This window comes from Balaenoptera musculus, chromosome X (genome assembly GCF_009873245.2).
Source record: "Balaenoptera musculus isolate JJ_BM4_2016_0621 chromosome X, mBalMus1.pri.v3, whole genome shotgun sequence".
In the NCBI taxonomy this organism is placed as follows: domain Eukaryota; kingdom Metazoa; phylum Chordata; class Mammalia; order Artiodactyla; family Balaenopteridae; genus Balaenoptera; species Balaenoptera musculus.
Genome location: NC_045806.1, coordinates 36664421 through 36685778, shown reverse-complemented (window position 1 = coordinate 36685778; position 21358 = coordinate 36664421). Strand labels below are relative to the sequence as shown.

At 41.1% G+C, this 21358-nt stretch overlaps 1 protein-coding gene and 1 pseudogene across 12 annotated transcripts in view; both read left to right on the top strand.

The window, feature by feature from the left end:
* The first annotated feature begins 349 nt into the window (after positions 1–349).
* CASK (calcium/calmodulin dependent serine protein kinase) overlaps positions 350–21358 on the top strand; it is a 398598-nt gene continuing 377589 nt past the window's right edge. For 11 of the 12 annotated variants that reach the window (XM_036839503.1, XM_036839508.1, XM_036839507.1 and 8 more), the window contains exon 1: positions 350–1044. In XM_036839503.1, coding sequence (XP_036695398.1) covers positions 986–1044 — 59 coding nt within the window. In that variant the 5' untranslated portion in view covers positions 350–985. The remainder of the gene's footprint in view (positions 1045–21358) is intronic. The other variant, XM_036839510.1, reaches the window with a different exon arrangement.
* LOC118889313 lies at positions 4474–4568 on the top strand (annotated as a pseudogene).

Below are 21358 nucleotides of genomic sequence, written 5' to 3'. Positions count from 1 at the left end.
TCAGAGAGCCAAGGAAGTGCGTTCGGTCGCAGGCCTTTTGTCCCCGACCCCTTCCGCGGCTTGGTCGCGGGGGTAACGACCCCGCCCCGCCCCCGCCTAAGCAGATGCCGCCCGCGTGCCTCAGCCCCCCGCCCCTTCTAGATTCCCGGCGCCCGCCGGTTTGCCGTGACGTGGCCCGCGGCGCGCGCATGCGCCGCTCTGCCCGGGCTCTTTCCCTGGGCCACCGCCTCCCGACGGGCTGGAGTGGGCGGGGCCTGTGGTTCTGGAAGCCGTGCGGCCGGAGTGGGAGGAGGTCTTGTGTGCGCGAGGAGGGTGCTCGGGGCTAGCGAGCTGGTCGGCGGCCGAGGCGGAGGAGGAGGAGCTGAAGGCGGCGGCCTCGGCTCCCGCCCGCACGGAGAGCCAGTCCCGCGAAACCCCCTCCCACTCCCAGGCGGGCGGGCGGCGGCGGCAGGAGGAGGAGAAGGAGGAGGGAGCGTCTCTGCCGCCGCCTCCTGGTCCCCAGCGCTGATCTGCCGCCGCCACCTCCCTCCGCGGCGATCTTCCCTCCATGGTCCTGCCGCGGCCCCCCCTGTAGCCCGAGCTGCCCCGCGCCGCGCCGGAGCCTGCCTCGACCGAGGGAGCGGTCGCGGCCTCGCGGCCCGCGCGGGCTGACGAGAGGAGAGCGAGGCGCCGCGCGGTCCCCGAGGATCCGCACGCCGGGCAGCGCGGCCCGAGCAGCGCGAGGAGCAGCGGGCGGGCGGGCGGCGCCGGGCCCGGGCCGCCCTCGCTCCAGCGCCCCGGCCCCGCCGCCCGCGCCGGGGCGGTCGCCCGCAGAGGAAGGCGCCGCAGTCTCCGGGCCTCGCCGCCCCGCTCGAGTGTCCTCGGCACCGAGGGCTCGCGGGTCCTGAGGGGAGGAGGCGAGCCAGGGGCCGGGCACTGAGCTCTTTGGCGCCCCCACCCCCGTTTTCGGAGCCCTCCACGCTGCGGCCACTGTCCCCTCCGGACCATGGCCGACGACGACGTGCTGTTCGAGGATGTGTACGAGCTGTGCGAGGTGATCGGCAAGTGAGTTTCCACGCGAGGGAGCGGGAGTGTGGGAAAATGCATTTCAGTGATGCCTGGGTCCTCCCGCACCCGCACCCGCCCGGGGCCTGCCCCCTGCCCTCCCCCCCTCCTCCCTCGTCCTCACCCGGGAGTGTTTATAGACGTGTACCTGGACCCCCCGCGGGGTGGGTGTCTGGGGGCTTCTCGGCGATCCGTGGAGGCCGACGAGCCGAGGTTGGCCACCCCATGAGGCGTGGGGCCGGCTGAAATCTGCTGTCTGCATTTTATCTGACGGTTGCACAGGGACGTGGCAGAACCGATTTTATAGTTGCTTCCTGGGAACAGTTGAGCTTATTGTTACCTTGCGTGTACCACAGACCATTAACGAAAAGAGCAGCTTGCATTTCCTTTGCTTCCGTGGAGAGATAGAGAAAGAACGTCCAGGATTTTAAATTGTGGGGTGTGTGTCTATTGTGCAGGGTATTCGATAGATGCCTTTGTGTTCATCCCATGCCCGGATTGGAGGGGGTCATTTAAGACGGGGTGCGTTCAGTTTCAGCAAATTTTTCACCTGGTGTAGACCAACGTGGAAAGAGTTGGGGGTTTCCGAATTTTTAATGCCTCGTTATGCAATGACTGTTAAATCAGTGTTCGAGGCTTCCCTCGACTGTTGTTGGGATGGTGCTTAGCGTGGTAGCGCCGTCTGCTTTGAGTCACCGGGCTGGTCCAGAATATAGAACTGACAGTCCAAATGCTCATCCTTTCATCTGTGTTGTATAATTACACTAGGGAAAAGCAGGGAATCAGATTAATCACAGTGCTGATTGAGAATTAAATCTGCAGTTCCTCATCTAATTGTCCATTCCTTAAATCTGTTTTGAATAGTTTCCATTTCATTCTTGTCAAACAGTATTCCAAGTGCACAATCCTGCTAATTTGCTTGTGAGGGAAATGCTGGCGATCTGAAGTTGATTTCCTAGTTCAGCGTGTATTCTGTGGCTTTAGAAGTTGAGGAGATAAGATTTAAGAGAAATTTTTGCTTAGTTATTAAGGATTACTAGATAGCTACCATTGAAATATTTTGCCTCTTTTTGGAAGCGGTGCTTTATCGTCTATTTTAAGGTCCGCAGTTGGGAAATGATAGCAAGACCTTAGAGCAGTTGGCTCTATCTCTTTTAAGTTGTCTGCAGTACTGGATTTCAATTTGTTTAAGTGCTGATAACTTATTATTTTCCTTTCATGCTGAGGTATTACAGTGTCGCCTCACATGGTGAAATTGTGGGTAGAGCTTGCTACACACTTCTCAGACCCAGTTGATACAAGGACGTGTTACTCCTTGCCCCTATTGTTACATGACCAGCCTGTCTACTGGAAGAAGGATATCCAAATGCGCCCTGGTAAAGTGGTTGTGGAAGTGCTCTAAAGCAGAGTGGTCCAAAAAATATATAATGTGAGCCCCATATGTAACTTTATATATGTAAAATTTCTAATAGCCACATTAAAAAGATTAAAAGCAAGTGGGTGCAATTAATTTTAATAAAATATTTTCTTTTACCCAATAGATCCAGACTATTATCACTTCAACATGTAGTCAGTATAGAAATCATTAGTGAGCTATTTTACATCCTTTCTTTCATACTCACTCTTCAAAATCCAATGTGTATTTTACACTAACCACACATCTCAATTCTGACACTAAGCTAAATTTTCATCGTAAATACTTGTTCTGTATTTAAGTTCCATAAAATTTGCATTTGCAAAAGTAGATTCACATACCCAAGTTGTTCCAAACATACCTAAAAGTTTTCTAATAACTGAATCAAGTATCTCTTTCTAAGTTAAAATTAAAATTAAATAAAATTCAAAATTCAGTTCCTCATTTGGATTAGCCACATTTCAAGTGCTCAATAGCCATATGTGAATAGCACAGTTCTAGAGAGACAAATATGTCAAAAAAAAAATCTCCTTGGTTTCTTCATTCTTGGCACCCAGTGCAGGTAAATTAGGTGTTTCCCCAAAGCCCCCAAATAATTATGTGTGTGTGTGTGCATGGGGGGAATGATGTTTGTTGTGTCTTAGTTATATTTGATTTAAATGAGCCAGCAAAGTCATAATTGGAAAAGGTGAGATTAAAATGTTAATTCTGTTGTAATAACGGAAAATAGGCATCATTGAATCAACGTTAGTAACTAGTTCTGATTCCTTGAGGTCTGAAAGAGTGATGATGTGACTCTTTGGATATCGAGAAGAAATGGTCAGCATCACAGCATCACATTAGCACAATCAGTATTCTGCTGACTTATAATTGATAGAATATTTTCAGGAAACGCCTCTGGTAGAACTAGATTCATCTCCTCTGTTGCTTCAGAGCTGCATAAGGATGGGGAGCAAGCTAATTTTGAGGTGATAGTTCCTCTATGGCTACCTTAACTACTGTGAACGTGAACTCTCATTCATATCCTACAAAATCTGACTTGGCCAGTGCTGCTTATAATATGTCATTCTGTGAAATAATGAATTCAAGGTAGCCTTTGTGGCAGAGAATGTAATGATAGTGTTCCTCACCCTGTGTAAAGGTTGAAGGTTTTCTCCGGTAAATTGTCTCAGCATATATTGATCTGGAAATCGAAATTCACTTGAGATTTTCTTGCAGCGTCTCTGACAGCATGCATTTTAACTCAGAATTTGTTCAACTCTGGATTTAAACAGAAAGCCCTCACCTGTACCAAAAACCTTGTTGATTTCTATCCAAGTTCTCTGGAATTGTGATTTTTCTTTTATAACAAATTAGTTTCACAAGTTGTTTTTGACCCCTAGGGCTTAACAGGTTTAAATTTTCACTGAAGTGCTTTAAAATGGATTTCACCTTTTTACCATCAGTTGACCACGCACTCACTCTCCTGCCTCACTACTTATCTACTCACTCATCCATTAACTTACAGGGAATCAGGTGCCTGATCCATTATGAATATTGGGAGAATGCCATATCTTTTTTTAAAAATTTAAACTCTTTTCCCCTGTGCTTTTTATTTTTGAAAGTCTTACAAATGGTCCTTGAATGCCTATTGTTTCCATGACATTTTCCCATGTAACATCTTTCAAGAGACTGAAACAAATCTCCAATGCTGTCATTGTCCCAAAACTTCTTGTCTTAGCAAATGTAGCAATTACTGGAAAGGAAAGGTATTATGCAAATACAGGTAATCGGCTAATTTTTATGTTCGTAAGCATTTACTGTATCTTTTGCAAATTGATGGTTTTATAGGCAAGTGCATAATCAGTAATGTTACATGAAGGAAATTTTAAAATGATTCATCCAAATTAAAACATAGAAATGCCTACCTTCATGGTACAGCGGTTTCTGTGAAGGAGAGTAGCAAAATGTACACTTTTCGCCTTGTGTAGGCTGAATATTTGCCTCAGTATTTAGTAACCTGTAACTTCTGACTTTCCTGCTTTGGTAGGACATAAACTAAAATTGGAATGATGCAGCATGACCCCTGCTCAAGGATGACATGCAAGTTTGTGAGGCATGCTGTATTTGCTTACACCTCAAGAGCACTTATCATATTTAATTACAGTTACTTATTTATGGGTCTCTCTACCTAGCTAACAGGGAGCTTCTTGAGGGCAGGGAATGTATCTTACACATCTTTCTCTTAACACAGTGCCTGCAATGTAACAGTTGCTCATTAGCTATGGAATGAATTGAGTAGTTTTAATAAAATCTCATTAAAAGGCAAAAAGCATGTTTATCAACCTCAGAGCAATTATTGTCCCAAAAGGCTGTATTAAAGTAGTGGTTCTCCACCTGGCTGCATATTAGAATCACCAGGGGAGCTTTTAAAAAGATCAATTCAAGGGCCTTGTGTCAGAGCAATGAAATCAGAATCTCTGGAAGTGGGTCCTGGTCATTGGTATTTTTTTTTTTTAACGCTCTCTAAGTGATTCTAACGTGCAGCTATGATTGAGAGTCATTGGTTTAAAACTTAGGTTATGCGTGTAATATTTTGGGACTGGCTTTTCAGAGGCTTACGGTTTTTAAAAACTAGAATAAATGTTTTGGGGGAAGTATTGAAGCCAAAAGACCAAGACGTGGATTTTTTTTTCTCTACATTGTGTTCCTGAGCCTTATTGTATAAAAATTTTGTTTCAGCCTGTGTTTGGCTTTGATTTTTTTGGGTCTTTTAAGATTCACATTGATTTATGACACTCATCTAATGCTAATATGGTGATTGATGACAATCAGAACAAGGATTGCTTCAATAACAGTTGATGATGGCTGTCTACTATAATGACTTAATTTAATATTAAGTAATCTATCAGTTTAGTATGGATTGTGTTTGGACATACACTCTATTAAAAGGGTATAGTTAAGTTGCTTATACACTTTAAATCTCATACTTGCAATTCCAATAATGCTGTTTGCCAGAGAATTGAGTTAAATGCAGCCTTTATGTAAATACCAGATTAATAATATGTAAAATATATAATTTAGCATAGAGAAAAATTCAGCTTTGCTAATTTGTCCTAATTACTATGGCTTTCACGTATATTGATTTGCCCAGTGATTTGGGTTTCTAGTACCACAGGGGGGAGTGTTACGTCATGTTGGAACACCTTCCCTGGGAATTTTAGCTAGACATGGTAGGTAAACGAGTTTTTAATGTTAGGAAAAGGTCAAGCGTGAGCCTGAAGGAACCAAGATTTTTCCAGAAATGAGTATATGTTCCACGAAGGAAGTGCTTGATCAGAGTGACAGTCACGTAACAGGGGAAAAGAAGCACAATCACCAGCTAAAGTGCTGGTGCCCCAGGAAGATCCAAGCTGTGGGGCAGGCCTTACTGGGAGGAGGTAAGCAGTGTTGATTCCTGATGATGGAGTTTGATTCTGGGACCACTTTGGAGGGAACTGAGCCACTCAGTTGCTTTTCTGCCTGTGCACAACCTTCTCAGAGTATCTTCACGTCCGCTTTTTACAGACTGCGTTAGGACTTGGAGTTCCTGAAATGTGGTTTGCACGTTGTCTTCATAATGCTTCCTGTGATTCCCTTACCTTCCATGACTGACATGTTCTATGGCCTTGACACATGCAGTTCACCCCTTTCCATTTTCCCCTTGTATCTGCAACAGTTTCACCTGCCAAACTATATCTTTCTAATGTCCCTTGTGTTTCTGGATAGTTCCTTTAAATTGAAAATTCTTTCAAACATCTCCAGTTACAGCTCTACTCAATAAACTAAAGAAGCAAGTGTACCTCACTTTTTGAGATTGTTCTTGAATTATTGCATTTTTGTAAATGTTTTCACATTTTAAATGTGGCAGAAGCAGTTTAAAGGAACTTTGACATAGATTGTCCACAAGTAAAAAAAAATCTTTTATAACTTAACATGCCTACTTCGTAAGGGGAGTTGCCATTTATGCCTTCTAATATTAGGCATTTTACATATGTTATCTCCTTTCATTGTTCCCATTTTACAGAAAACACTGAGGTTCAGGGGGGGTGAGTAACTTGCCCAAGATCACATGGGAATCCTACCAATTCTAAAGTCCGTTCATTTCATGCTGCATTCTGCTGTTGATTCCAGTTGTGAAAATGCTGCAGTGAGTTTCCTTAAAATAAGGCATATGTCTTCATTTTCAGAGTTTATTTACTGCAAAATTTTTTTTCTTGGCCGTGCCACGCGGCTTGCGGGATCTTAGTTCCCTGACCAGCAGTTGAACTCGGGCACCCTGCAGTGGAAGCGTGGAGTCCTAACCACTGGACTGCCGAGGAATTCCCTATTTACTGCAAATTTTAATTGTTCGACTTTCTGGTTAAATTTCTTACCTCTTCAGTAGAGGTTCCATACTAACGGTTCATTGTCTCATCTATTGTGTTCTTTTTGTCTTTCTCTCTAATGAAATAACCAGTGTTTGCCACCAAACTAAGTTTATGCATGGAAATGTAGAATCTTTTTTTTTTTAATAAATTTATTTATTTATTTATTTATTTATTTTTGGCTGTGTTGGGTCTTCGTTTCTGTGCGAGGGCTTTCTCTAGTTGCGGCGAGCGGGGGCCACTCTTCATCGCGGTGCGCGGGCCTCTCACTGTCGCGGCCTCTCTTGTTGCGGAGCACAGGCTCCAGACGCGCAGGCTCAGTAGTTGTGGCTCACGGGCCCAGTTGCTCCGCGGCATGTGGGATCTTCCCAGACCAGGGCTCGAACCCGTGTCCCCTGCATTGGCAGGCAGATTCTCAACCACTGCGCCACCAGGGAAGCCCTGAAATGTAGAATCTTGACCATCCATCCAAAATATAATTTGTTTTGGAACTTTCTCCACCCCTTTTACTCTCCAGCTTTTTCCTTCCAATTCCCCTGCCCCAACAGACAGAATAGTTGATTGATTACTCCTAACTTGCCAAACCAGAAGTAATGAGGTTTCAGAGATAGGTGTTTGTTGGGAGTGGGGTGGGGTTGTTTCCACAGGGTAGTTATTCCTATATCCTGTGATAAAAATACTGAAATTGTTTTCTCTGACTCTGAAAACTGTGTACTGAACCACAGCTGCTGAGTGGTGAGCGTCTCAGCTGTCTGCCAACACTGCACACCTAAGTAATCAAGTGACTGAGTTACTGCTGCAGAGCAGGTACCTAACCACAGCCACAAGCTGATGGGGTGTACAGCTCTCACATTTTTGTTTTTATTTTTTAGTTGCATCTGAGAGTGCAGATTCTAAACCACCAAATATGGCATTGGATTTATACTACAGGGTTCAAGGTGCTAAAGGACCTGCTCTCCTTTCTCTCCCAGTCACCCATTTATCTTGGTATCCCATCTTTCAACTGAGTAAAATGTAATTACCCTGATGGCCAGTCCCTTGGTATCTGTGAGGGGATTGGTTTTAGGATCCCTCTCCCCGCCACACACTAACACCAAAATTCGTGGATGCTCAAGTCCCTTATATATGATGGCATAGTATTTGCATGTAACTAACGCACATCCTCTCTTTTACTTTAAGTCATCTCTGGATTACTTATAATACCTAATACAATGTAAATTCTATGTAAGTAGATGCCGAGAGGCAAATTCAAGTTTTGCTTTTTGGAACTTTCTGGAATTTTTTTTCGAATATTTTCAATCCACAGTTGGTTGAATATGCGAATACAGAACCCGGCGGAGGGCCGACTGTGTTATGCTGTGATTGGTTACAGAGCCCAAGTCAGCATAGGAGAGTCTCTCTTTGACTTTCTATACTGGGAAGATTTCGCTTCTGAAGCTAGTTTTGACTTAAAGTTCATATATGTTTCCAATTTTGAGATTTAATAATATTCCATTACTTTTTAGAATTAATTAACTAGTTTTTATAAAATTATAAAATGAATTTTAAAATATAGATGATGCAAAGGTAAATAGTGAATCTCTCTCCTTTCTCCCACCATCCATAGCTCTGTTCTCCAGAGGTAACCATTGTCCAGTTTTTGTACAACCTTTCTGGAAGTTTTTTGTTAAAAAAAACTGAAATATTCATTTTACATTGAAAATAGTGTATCTGATGGCCTTTCCATATCCATCTATATATCTGTCTAACTCTGTCTCCCCTTAGCCTGCTGCCCAATATTCCATGATATGGATTGGTACTTTGTCTTTGAATTGAGTGCAGACCATTTCTAAGTGATCATTGCTGGAAATATACGGGTGGAGTTTGGGGGAGAGGTCTGGAATGATAGTGAATATTTGGGAATCAACTGTGTGGAAGTTAAACTATGAATGAATGAGTTCTTGGGGGTTGATGGAGCTCGGGGCGGGAGGTGTTGTGGTTTGGAGTATAACTCACAGAGTTAGAAGAATCGGGATAGCTGAACATCACAGAAGTCTCGAGGTTGGGCAGATCAATAATGTAAAATGCCAGCACACTGATTGAGGACCAAGAAAAGGCTTATCTATAACAGAGGCAATTTAAAGCATCTATCAAAATGAATATAATGTTTAATATTCTGTCATGGTGTGACTAAAAAGCGAGATTCTGGCTTCATTTCTGTGGATGTTGGTAATACTATACTGTCTCTCTGTGAATCTATCTCAACACCAACATATTTAGGGTTAAAAAAAAAAAGGAGTACATTTTTTTTCACTAGAATTGTGTTTTGCAGATTCTGATGCCTGGCTTTTAGGTAAAACCATTTGGCTTTCCTAAAATTAGGTCTTTTTGATTCCCAAGCTTGGTGCATAACTTTCAATTAAATGGATACCTTTAATGAAATGACAAAGTAAATTTTAGATACTTTTAAGTTCTTGATATTTGTCAAACCATTGTTCTTTTATTAAATCCTTCACCTGTAGGGAACTGAATTCTTCCTTGCCTCAAGGTTTCTGGTCCCAGTTGGATAATTGTAGTACTCTCCTCCCCTTTCACATCCCTCTTCCCTCCACCCCCGCCCCCCGCAGCTAAATTTGTTCATTGGCTTTTTTTAGTTGTCCACATCCACTCACAATAAGAAACAGTTATTTTGTCTCACTTAAGCCAGTTTCTTTGTATCTAAGTGCATATTATTTCATTTCAACTTCTTGTATTCTGTTACACATTCTCTTTTTTATCTCTTTTGATATACTTTTTTTAACTTTGTTATCTTTGTTTTGAATATTTGAATCATTTACAGTTAGCAATGATGATTGTGCTCTCTCTCTCTCTCTCTCTCTTTCTCTCTCTCTCTCTGTAGCTTAATAACATCCAAAATATACTATGTTGAATCTGTATTCGGCTTGGTACCTACTTTCCCCCAAACATATGGATCCACAGTGCTTTGTAGCTTGTAAGGCAGCCCCCTAAGATCTGATCTGGTAACCTTTGGGTACATTGTCACCATTTTCTCCTTATTTATAGAAGGAATGAAGATGGCTGCTTCATGAGCCATTTGCATGGATTAGTGATTGTGAAGTGCAGCATAAGTATTTTTTATTTCTAGAATGTCTCTGAGATACTCAAATTACTTTTGGCAGCTATGTAGATAAGTTTCAACAATTTCCAAATGTGCACTTTCTCAGTGCTAAACACAGGCTCTATTACATAAATAATATGGTGAAATGAACATTCTTTTCTACCATGTGTGTAAAACTGTTAGTGGTGCTAATTAACATTCATTCATTTTTTCATTTATGCATTCACTTCTAGCTGTGTGGGCCTGGGCAAGTTAGTTAACCTCTCTGAGCCTCAGTTTCTTTATATGTAAAATGGTTGTGATAGCATATACCTTGCAGGGGTGTTGTGCGGATTGAATAACATGGTATACGTAAAATGTCTAAAGGTTGTTATTTAAATTGCCATTATCATTATTATTCACCAAATACTCTAGTTCTCTGGCTTCAAGGACCTCTCGGTCCATGAGAGAATTTGACAAACAGTTAAAACCTAATCTAACTAGACTTAAGTCCTGTTAAGGTCAGGGTCGCATCTGACTTGTTCATCTAGTATCCTCAGCATAGCTGGGCAACTGACACATAGTAAGTACTCAGTCAGGAGTTGAAGGAGAGTGTGTTAAGTGAGCAATCCAGAGACTGTGACCACCTAGCAGGAGAAGGAAGTTGGGGAAATCTTTACAGAGGAGGTGGGGCTTGAATGATGTCAAGCTTCCTAGGTAACTTATTTAATCTTTTTAGGCCTATCTCATTTAGAAAAAGGAGTAGAGGAATACAGGTAGGCAAAATAAAAGAAATCTTAAAGTTTTTGAAAATGTTCACCCTGTTTTATTTTTTAAATTAATAATCCTTATACTTTAGAGCAGTTTTAGGTTCACAGCTCCTATTTTAGTTTTAGTGACACAGGTAACATATAAAAAATTCAAACAAGTATAAAGCTGAAGTTTTCAGGGACAACTTTAGGAATTTATTGTTGTTCTCAGATCCTGTGGTTTGAGAACTCATTATGTGCTGGACATGGTGTTAAATTCTTTATATTTTTCTAATTTAACTTTGGCCACAGACCTTCCTTTTGAGGCAATCACCCCCCTCCCCATTTTACAGATGAGAAAACTGAGGAATAAGGAGATTAGTAACTTGCCCTGGGCAAAGTGGCAATAATAGTGGCAATGTGGGGATTTGCACCTGAGTATACGTGGTCTAAGTGCCTGCTCTTCAGTACTGTTACACTGCTTGTCATTTAGTATAAGCAGAGACTGGTTGTCTTTTAAGAGGTATTCCTACATATAACACTCTAATACTCTGATTTTAGATGTTTTAGCAGAGTAATAGAATGCCTTATTTTGGGTAACACTTTTTTGAGATATAATTCACATATCATACAGTTCACCCGTTTAAAGTGTACAATTCAGTGGTTTTTAGTATAGTCACAGGGTTGTGCATGGTGACCATAATAAATTTTTTTAACATTTTTATTGGAGTATAATTGCTTTACAATGGTGTGTTAGTTTCTGCTGTATAACAAAGTGAATCAGCTATACAAATACATACATCTCCATATCTCCTCCCTCTTGTGTCTCCCTCCCACCATACCTATCCCACCCCTCTAGGTGGTCACAAAGCACAGAGCTGATCTCCCTGTGCTATGCGGTTGCTTCCCACTAGCTATCTATTTTACGTTTGGTAGTGTATGTATGTCCATGCCACTCTCTCACTTTGTCAAAGACACAGACCTACTAGAGAATGGACTTGAGGATATGGGGAGGGGGAAGGGTAAGCTTTGACCGTAATAAATTTTTGAACATTCTCATCACCCCCGAAAGAAACCCTGTATACTTTTTTTTTTTAAAGATGTTTTCTGGCTTTATTTATTTATTTATTTATTTTTGGCTGTGTTGGGTCTTCGTTTCTGTGCGAGGGCTTTCTCTAGTTGCGGCAAGCGGGGGCCACTCTTCATCGCGGTGCGCGGGCCTCTCACTATCGCGGCCTCTCTTGTTGCGGAGCACAGGCTCCAGACGCACAGGCTCCAGACACGCAGGCTCAGTAATCGTGGCTCACGGGCCCAGTTGCTCCGCGGCATGTGGGATCTTCCCAGACCAGGGCTCGAACCCATGTCCCCTGCATTGGCAGGCAGATTCTCAACCACTGCGCCACCAGGGAAGCCTACCCTGTATACTTTAACTCTTACTCCCCATCCTTCCCTACCCCAGGTAATGACTAATCTACTTTCTGTCTCCGCAGATGTACCTATTCTGGACATTTCATGCAAATGGAATCGTACAGCATGTCTTTTGTGACTGGCTTCTTTTTCTAAACATAATATTTTCAAGGTTCATCCAGGTTGTAGATGTATCAGCGCTTCATTCCTTTTTTAAGGCCCAATAATATCCTATTGTGTGGCTAGACCACATTTGTTGATCCATTTGTCAATTGATGGGCCATTTGGGTGGTTTACACCTTTTGGCTATTATAATTAATCCTGCTATGGACATTCATGTACAAGTTTTGTTTTTATTTCTCTTGGGTTTATACTTAGGAGTGGAATTGCTGGGTCAAATGGTAACTCTCTTTGACTTTTTGAGGAATGCCAAACTGTTTTCCAAAGTGTCTGTACCATTTTACATTCCCACCAGCAGTCTATGAGGGTTAGAATGCTTTTTTTTTAAATTAATTAATTTATTTGTTTTTATTTTTGGCTGTATTGGGTCTTCGTTGCTGCGTGCGGGCTTTCTCCGGTTGTGGCGAGTGGGGGCTACTCTTTGTTGTGGTGTGCGGGCTTCCCATTGCGGTGGCTTCTCTTGTTGCGGAGCACGGGCTCTAGGTGCGAGGGCTTCAGTAGTTGTGGCTCGCGGGCTCTAGAGCGCAGGCTCAGCAGTTGTGGTGCACGGGCCTAGCTGCTCTGCAGCACGTGGGATCCTCCCGGACCAGGGCTCGAACCCGTGTCCCCTGCGTTGGCAGGCGGATTCTTAACCACTGCACCACCAGGGAAGCCCGGTTAGATGCTTTGTAATCAGGGGAGTACTATCACAGCTTGCCTAAGAGTCTGTTCTACACACTGTGACATAAAGCAAATTTTATGGGTTGTTGGTCAACCTTTTATCTCACGGACATATTTATACTGATTTTCAACAACTATAGATGTTGTAGTACAAGGGTTGGCAAACTATCTGTAAACTACCAGATAGTAAATATTTTAGGCTTGACGAGCCACACATCTGTCACAGCTACTCAAGTCTGCCGTTGTAGTGTGAAGACAACCATGCGAAAACAAATGTGTGGCTGTGTTCCAATAAAACTTTATTTACAAAAATAGGTGGTGGGCTAGATTTGGCCCTTGGGCTGTAGTTTGCTGATCCTGTTGTAGATTAAAAATGAAACTGGAGCTGACTGTCCAGTTCCCATTTTTGTTTACCCTCAAGGTTGGGTTGTTCTTTCAGTGGTCTCAGTAGCCCCATAGTAGGTAGATTGTTTCTACCAAAATATAAAGATATTAAGACTGGTCCACCAAACTGTTTTCACTGTTAAATGGGGAAGTACTGTACATTTAGGGTTTTTTTGTTTGTTTGTTTTGTTTGTTTTTACTGCTTTTGGATTCTCTTTTTGATCCTTGGTTAAAGGGGAAGAAACCCATTAAAATTCTTCTAAGATTGTCTGACTGGAGGCAGTATAAATGTGGAGTGCCTGAAAAAAACTGTTTCCTTCATTCTTGCTTATTGCCTGTAGAATGGATGAAAGCAGAGTGGAGAACATACTAGAAATTGTCAGAAATGGAATATTTTTTAAAATATTAGCTTTAATAAAGTTAGGGGAAACATCGCTAGCTAAATCTCCATCCCTAATTGGAAAGTTGTGATGTGCCATCTATGTATATTTTATGACTTCACCAAGAGCCCTTGCTAGAGTCATTATTTGGGATTAGGGTGTGTAGTGTAAATAAAACTTCAAATTCTATTTCATGTCTGGAATTCATTTCACTTGATACATTTTGTGGTAGTAAACATACACTATTTAGAGTGCTTTGTGGCTTAAAAAAACTGTCATTGCCTCTTATGTACATAGGAAAGATAGCATTCTTTGAGCTTATAGATTTACATAATTTGTTTGCAAGACTGTTCTAATTTTGCAGTGTTGAGAAAAGCTCCAAAGATTATGTTAAAAGGGGGAATTTTGTATCAGCTTTTGTCTTTGCATTTGGATATATGAAAGGTGAATTAACTGTTCATAATGTGAAATTTCAAAACTGAGACAAGGAGAATCCCAGAATATATATTTAGGAAACAGCCATATATAGGATTTATGGATATTATAGTGTTCTTTTATGTAACTTCCCCAAATTTTATTAAGGCAGCAGTGTCCACCTCTTAAACACAAGCAAAATGAGGTGGAAAGATTCTAAAGTTGTAGTCTCCGATACGATTGGGCACTGAATCTAAATTACCTACATTTACAGAACAGCATTTCATCTACTAGATCATGTTACATTGTCAAGTGGAAGAATGATCATGTTGGAATCTATTTAGACCACTTACTTTGATGAAAATACTTCTTAGGTTGGCTTCAGAGGACAGTAAAAGGCATCTCTTCCTATGATAATCTGTGGACAGTATTACTTATATTATGTTATTTAGGTTAGAAGTTTTTGCTGAATTCCATCTGAGCCATTAGTTCAGAAGCAGAATGGTGAACTTTTATTTATGTAGAATCTTTACTGGTCTTCTTAGGCTTAATATTGTCTTAACTGGATTTTTGTCCCAGCAGTAATATCTGGCATTGAATTTGAGATTATCTTTAATAATTTTTTCTTTAGTCACTTGTAAAATAGATACTTGTAAAACAAATAAGAAGGCGTTTTCACTAAGGACTTTCTTTAATTATATTTCATGTAAATTTTAAAAAATTGTTACGGGAGTATTCAGATTACAGGTTAAAGTGAGAATGTAATTATCTCACATTATAATCAACATATGTAAAACTTTTAGAAGAATGCTAATAAGAATGGAAAAAACGTCTACTGACCATACGTATTGTAGATTATATTTCTTTCCTTTTTTCTTTCTTTTTAAAAAACATTTCCCTCTTAAAATGTATGTAAAAATGATTTGTGTAAATATCTATTCAAATGAATACATTATCACTGTTGCAGAAAGAGCCTGGGAACCTGGAGAGGGAGATTCTAGGCTTGCTGCTCTACTTTTTGGATTATCTCCATTAATAGTATTTCTCCCATTTCTGAGTGTTTCTATTGTACTGCTGGGAAGGGATCACTACACTTCCATAATCTGTGACCCACTTGCACTAAAGGTAGAGCGTGCTTTAAATTGCCATCTGATTAAAGTTCAGGCTTCTTGGTTAGACTTGCCTGGATGGCTTCAGCATTAGCCCCATGAATATGAATATGGACTTGAAGATCTTATTAGAATGATATTTTTCCCCATGAAGACACATTCATAGACATAGTCCTGGAAAGACATGTACAAGTTGGATTTGATTAGTGCAGTTTAAAACTTACTGGGAAAAATAGTATTTTAAGGAAAAAATTTTAATTGTGACAAATCAGCATTTGGTTTGTTTTCCTCAGTTTCTTCATCTTGTAAAAGAAGGTTAGTAAAGGCTATATTATCTACCTCATTTGATCCTTATGAACATAAAATGACACAATTCTTCAAAAGTCTTGAACTACCTTACATGTATTATTTTGAAATGAGGCACTTCTAATTAGAAATGGGCTTTGTCAAATATTTTTTGATTTTGCAAGAGTCATTTACCGTTGTCTTTAAAACTGATATTATTTTCTTGTTTGATTTCTAGAGCTTAATACTTCTCAAATCTTTATAGGACTTAGAACGTGTTGGGTGAAAAATGTTGAATAAAGAGATTTGAGGAAGAATTGTGTGTATTTTACGGATGGGGTAATGTTTACACTGAAGTCAAAGTGAAGAAAAAAATCCTGACTAGTGTGTTTCCCCTTGCTTTTCTTTAAATTACTTAATTTTATTTGAGCTTTGAAATTTGGAACTTACTACAAGTGACAAATTTTTGTGGCCAATCTGGTGTGAACTTCAGCAGCTACTTAAAATGTTGAACTCCCTGTTTAGTAGTGAGGTCTACAGCAGTGGTTCTCAAAGTGTGGACCTCACCCTGACCAGCAAAAGCAGTATCACGTGGGAATTTGTTAGAAGTGCAGATTCTCGGGCCCTAGCCGTATAGATCAGAAGCTCTGGGGGTGGGGCCCAGCAATATCCATTTTAACAGTTCTCCAAGGGATTCTGAGGCCCACTAAAGTTAGAGAACCATTGATTTAGAACTCTAGATTAGAGCTCAATAAACTATGGCCCATGGGCCAAATCGGCCCACTGTCTGCTTTTGTAAATAAAGTTTTTCCGGAATACAGCCACACTCATTCATTTAAATAATGTCTGTGGCTGCTTTCACACTACAAGGGCAGAGTTGAGTAGTTGTAGCAGAGACCATATGGTCTGCAAAGCCTAAAATATTTACTTTCTAGCCTTTAACACAAAAAGTTTGCTGATCCCTGCCCAAGTTGAAGCCTTAGTAGTACTGTTTTCTTGCCCATAACACTGAACTACAAATATCTGAAATCAATAGGCAAACAGCTATTTTTTTTTGCCTTTACACCTGACCCTATTATTTCTATAAACCCATTGCTCTCTGATATCAAATTATTACTCAGTGACTAGAGACTTGTGAATGAAAATAATATACTACTGTGCCCTTTCCTTCTATGTTTGGTAATAGTGGTAGCCTGTTTAACAATTCTGTGACATTTCCTCACTGATTTTGCACTGGTATGTCCTTGGTTTTGCTGTACTCTAGTGTAACCTAACTTAATTATCTACTATAGTCTTCATTTCTCCCAATTCTTGCTGCCTTTTTACTTCCCCAAGAGAAAACCCACTTTGTGACTGCTAAATTTAGGAATTCATGGGAGCTGTTTGGTGTACTCTAAGCCACTGAAATAGCACCATCCCATCTGGAAAATTTTTATCCTTGGCCTGGAGTGCTTTAGTCACTTGTACCTCACAAGGATGTTTATGAGCATATAGATAATGAATATTGTGGGTAATCTTAGGATGTTTACTGGGTGAGTTTTCATTAGTCTTCCCATAACCAATGATGGCTATTTCTATCCTTAGTTGGACTATCATAATGCACCCTCAGTATTCTTTTGTACTTACTCTCAGGCTGTAAGGTAATTGGTGGTCAGTGTCATATAAAATACAAGAACTGAATTTCAGTGTTGTTCTTATTGATGCACTTGGAATCTTTCTCGCTACCCACACCACTGAAGGAAGTGAAAAAAGGGGGGAGGGGCCTTCTCCCAGTCTCCATTAGTTCTTTTAGTAAGATCAGGCAAAAGTGTTGTTTTTGCAGCTGTGACTCCCTGGTTGTACATGACTGATGTTTTAAGTCAGGAAACATGAGTTGGCTGAATGATTCTGAGCTATGTTATTGGTGAGTTTCTTGGGTCCGTGATTTCTTTCAGTCAACTTGGGTTGACTACTTTGGTAGGGGATGCTGGGTAAGACATAGGAAATAGTGAGCTTGAGACTGGAAATGATTGAGTTAGACCTTTCATTTGGGCTTTCCCATTCAAGTTAATTCATACCTTTTGCCCTGCTTACTCATCCCAGAGGCGATGTACAAGGAGAGAGGGTCAGGCAACGGCCAGCCCTCAGAGTGTGGCTACTTAGGTCTCTTGTCAAGAGCAACCCATGTACAGGAGAACTTGAGCTTTACTGTTTTGTACAATGTAGTGTGGAAATGCAGTGTTTTAAAACCTAAATTGTTATTTATAGCGATGAATACAATGTGAGCTCTTTAAACGGGAGCAGCGTTCTGCAGCCTTGTCGTCCCAGTCAGCACAGTAGCCACCCACACGAATCATCTGAACAGCCTCATCATTTCTGTTTTATCTACCTGAAGTAGGGGCCAGGGGTGGGTGGTGAGGAGAGCTTGGGAAATCACGCCGCACTTTAGGCAGGAGAAGTGCTCTGCTGACTCCGGCTGTGTTGCTCTCCCTTGGTGTGCATAAGAGTCTCGGACAGCCCTGCGGAGCTGAAGGTAAGCTTTAATAATTCCTTTTGTTCCTTGGCAGCTGGCTGTGCTTGGGAGCTGGGTGCTACTTCCCTAGAAGCAACTGCCGTAGTTCTGCCAAATGTGTGGATTTTAAGCCATTTTAAAGGCTATAATGTTCAGACTCAGAATTTCTTAGTAGGCAGAGAGTGTCATTTAAGGGTACTTATGCTTCAGGGATAAGGTTCATTATGAAATAGACACTGTAACAACGCCTCCATGTGACATAAACTTATTGAAGCTTGTATACTTTTAAAACCATATATTTCTTTAATATATCTTTTAAGCTTCATTAGGTCAGGATTCATGGCTGTCATAGCCACTGCTGTATCTCTACACCTAGGACAGCATCTGGCACATAGTCAATGTTCATTATATAGTTGTTGAACCAATTCAAAGAAGGGGAGGACGTAGCTGAACACATTAGAAAAGATAAAATCTGACCCATAATGCACAAAGTCAGGAGTTCAGATTTTCATTTAGTGCTCATATTTTGCTGCTTCAAAAACCATCTAATTCTCATAATGTCCCTTTGGGATAGGTTAGCAGATATAGAATTGTACAGTATATGCTGAACATAATGATGGAATCCTGAATAACACTTAGCTTCCCTATTGAGAACTGTCAGATCGTTGTTATAATTAAACTAGATGAAGAAAAGACATTTCTAAGGTTGAAATGGAATGGAGAATTTTATGGTGAGTAAAATTACTAATACTTGCTTAGCTGATCTGTCTAAAACTGCTTCCTCATTTGTAAAATGGATACAGTAGAATCTACCTGATAGGATTGTTTTAACGACTAAATGAGACAGTGGGTATAAAGCACAGTTCCTGGTACCTTGCAAGTGCTCAATAAATATGAGTTGCTTTCATTATCAACAGTAAGTTTTGAGAGCCAGGCTCTGTGCCAAGTACGTCCTCCTTCCAGGTATTGCACCAATTTCCCTTTCCTCCCTCCTTGCTGCCTCACTCCTAGTTCCATCTGGGGCATCCAGGTTGAGGTATGAAGCCGGGATTGACCTTCAGTCACCTAGGCAGTCCCACCTGACCTTGAGCAAAGGTAAGGGCCCAGATGCTAAATCCTGCCATCTGCCTAATACTCTAGCCACTGGCCAGATGTGGCTATTTAAAGTTAAATAAAATTTAAAATTCATTGACTAGACATTTCTCCAAAGAAGATTTACAAATGGCCCATAAACATGAAAAGGTGCTCAACATCATTAGTCATTAGGGAAGTGCAAATCAAAACCACAGTGAGACTTAACACAATAAGACTTGACTTAATGAGACTTAAACCACAGTGAGACTAAACATGCACTAGGATGGCTAGAATCAGAAGGACAGACAATAACAAATGTTGATGAGGATGTGGAGAAATTGGATCTCTCATACATTGCTGATGGAAATGTAAAATGGTGCAGCCACTGTGGAAAACACTCTTGCAGTTCCTCAGAAAGTTAAATATAGGTTCTACAACCCAGAATTCCACTCTTAGATATATACCAAGGAAAATTGAAAACATATATTCACACAAAAACTTGTACATCAATGTGCATAGCAGCATTATTCATAATAGCCAAAAGGTGGAAACAACCCAGATGTTCGTCGACTGATGAATGGATAAACAAAATGTGGTAGTTGTACACAGTGGAATATTATTCGGCCATAAAAGAATTAAGAAATGAAGTGCTGATATGTGCTACCATAAGGATGAACCTTGAAAACATTATGCTAAGTGAAAGAAGCCAGATGGAAAAGACCACATATTGTATGATTTCATTTATATGAAAGGGCAAATCTGTGGAGACAGAAACTGGATTAGTGGTTGCCAGGGGCTGAGGGGGAGGGAGAGGATGGGGAGTGACTGCTAATGGGTGTGGAGTTTCTTTCTGAGATTATTAAAATGTTCTGTAATTAGATAGTGCTTACTGATCGAGACACATCTTTGTGAATATACTAAAAAACACTGAATTGTATACTTTAAAAGGGTGAACTTTATGATATGTGAATTATATCTTCCTCATCTTGTCTGTTTTTTACTGAGTTTCTTTTCCCATTTCTTAGTCTTGGTATCTTTCATGTTAGAGGTATCCCTCAAGCTAGTTGGGGAGGTTGTTTCTGTTATGGAATAGTTGATTGGAAACTCAGTGTACATGAGTGGGGCTTGTTGACTGATGGGCTTCCCTGTGGTGTGACTGGGGGAAACCTGGGTATTTATGAGGAACTAACTGTGAAGTTTTTTTTTCCCTTAAGCCAGTCAGTTTTTCTACTTAGGACTCCTTGAATCTCTTGTGGGAGGGGATTTGGGTGTAATAAGCTCGAATCTAGTATTCAGAAGCCCAGTCTGGAAAGGGCTGGATCTTTCACCATTGGCTGTGCAGATTTTTACTTGTTGTTTTCAGTAAAGCATCCCATTTCTGTTCTCAGCTATGGCCGGTGTTCCTGAGTTTGGGGACTCTGGTTCAGCCTCTCCAGAAAGTCTTCTGTTGTGTGGAGAAAAAGCAGTTGCCTGACGCTCTGGTTGAGGTGAAAGAATCTGAGAGTCTTACTGCTCTTTTAAAGGATTCCCCCCCTCCCTTTTTTTGAAAAATTAAATTCCTGTTTCCTTCAGATGTCCATGGAAGCGTCAATTCTTGAACTTTTACCTTCTGCTTTTCTAAGGCCCTCAGGAATGGACTAGCTTATTACTCGCTTCAGTTTAGATGGCCCCACTGGAGGTACTTGGCAGAAAGAAGAAAGATACAACCAAGTCAGTTACCTCTTTTTCAAAGGCTTTTCCTCTAAAATTTTGTGGACCTCTCTCTTTTACTGTCAGATTCTCTCCCACTTTCTCGATCTTGTTGGTTTATATCTTTCCTAATTCTTCACTCTCATGGCTTCTGAAGGGAGGTAGACAGATGTTTATATTCAGTTAGCTGTGTTTAATCAAAAGCCCCTCCGTCCCTTGAAACCCTCTCTTTTTCTTAGATTTCTAATTACTTCTTGGACACCTGGTTCCATGATTAGAATATGAGCTTCTCAAAGGCAGGAACCAGAGACTCTGTATCTCTAGCACTTATATAATGTCTGGAGTATAGTAGGGTTATTAGATGCATGGACTTTGAATGTGTGCCCCAGTCCACGCCTTCAAAGTTCAGGCAGTTTACCAGTTTGCCTTGGCTTTTACTTTCTTCTTGTACAGAAATTCAAACTAAACAGTGAAATCCTTCTGGTAGATAAGCTGGGAAGCTCTCCTCTTTCCTTGATCCTTGCTTATTCCTTGTCCACAGTGCATCTAATGCAAGGCCTCACATGCATCCAACCTTCCAGAACCCCAAGAATATGTCAGAGCTTTAAGCCCCCTAT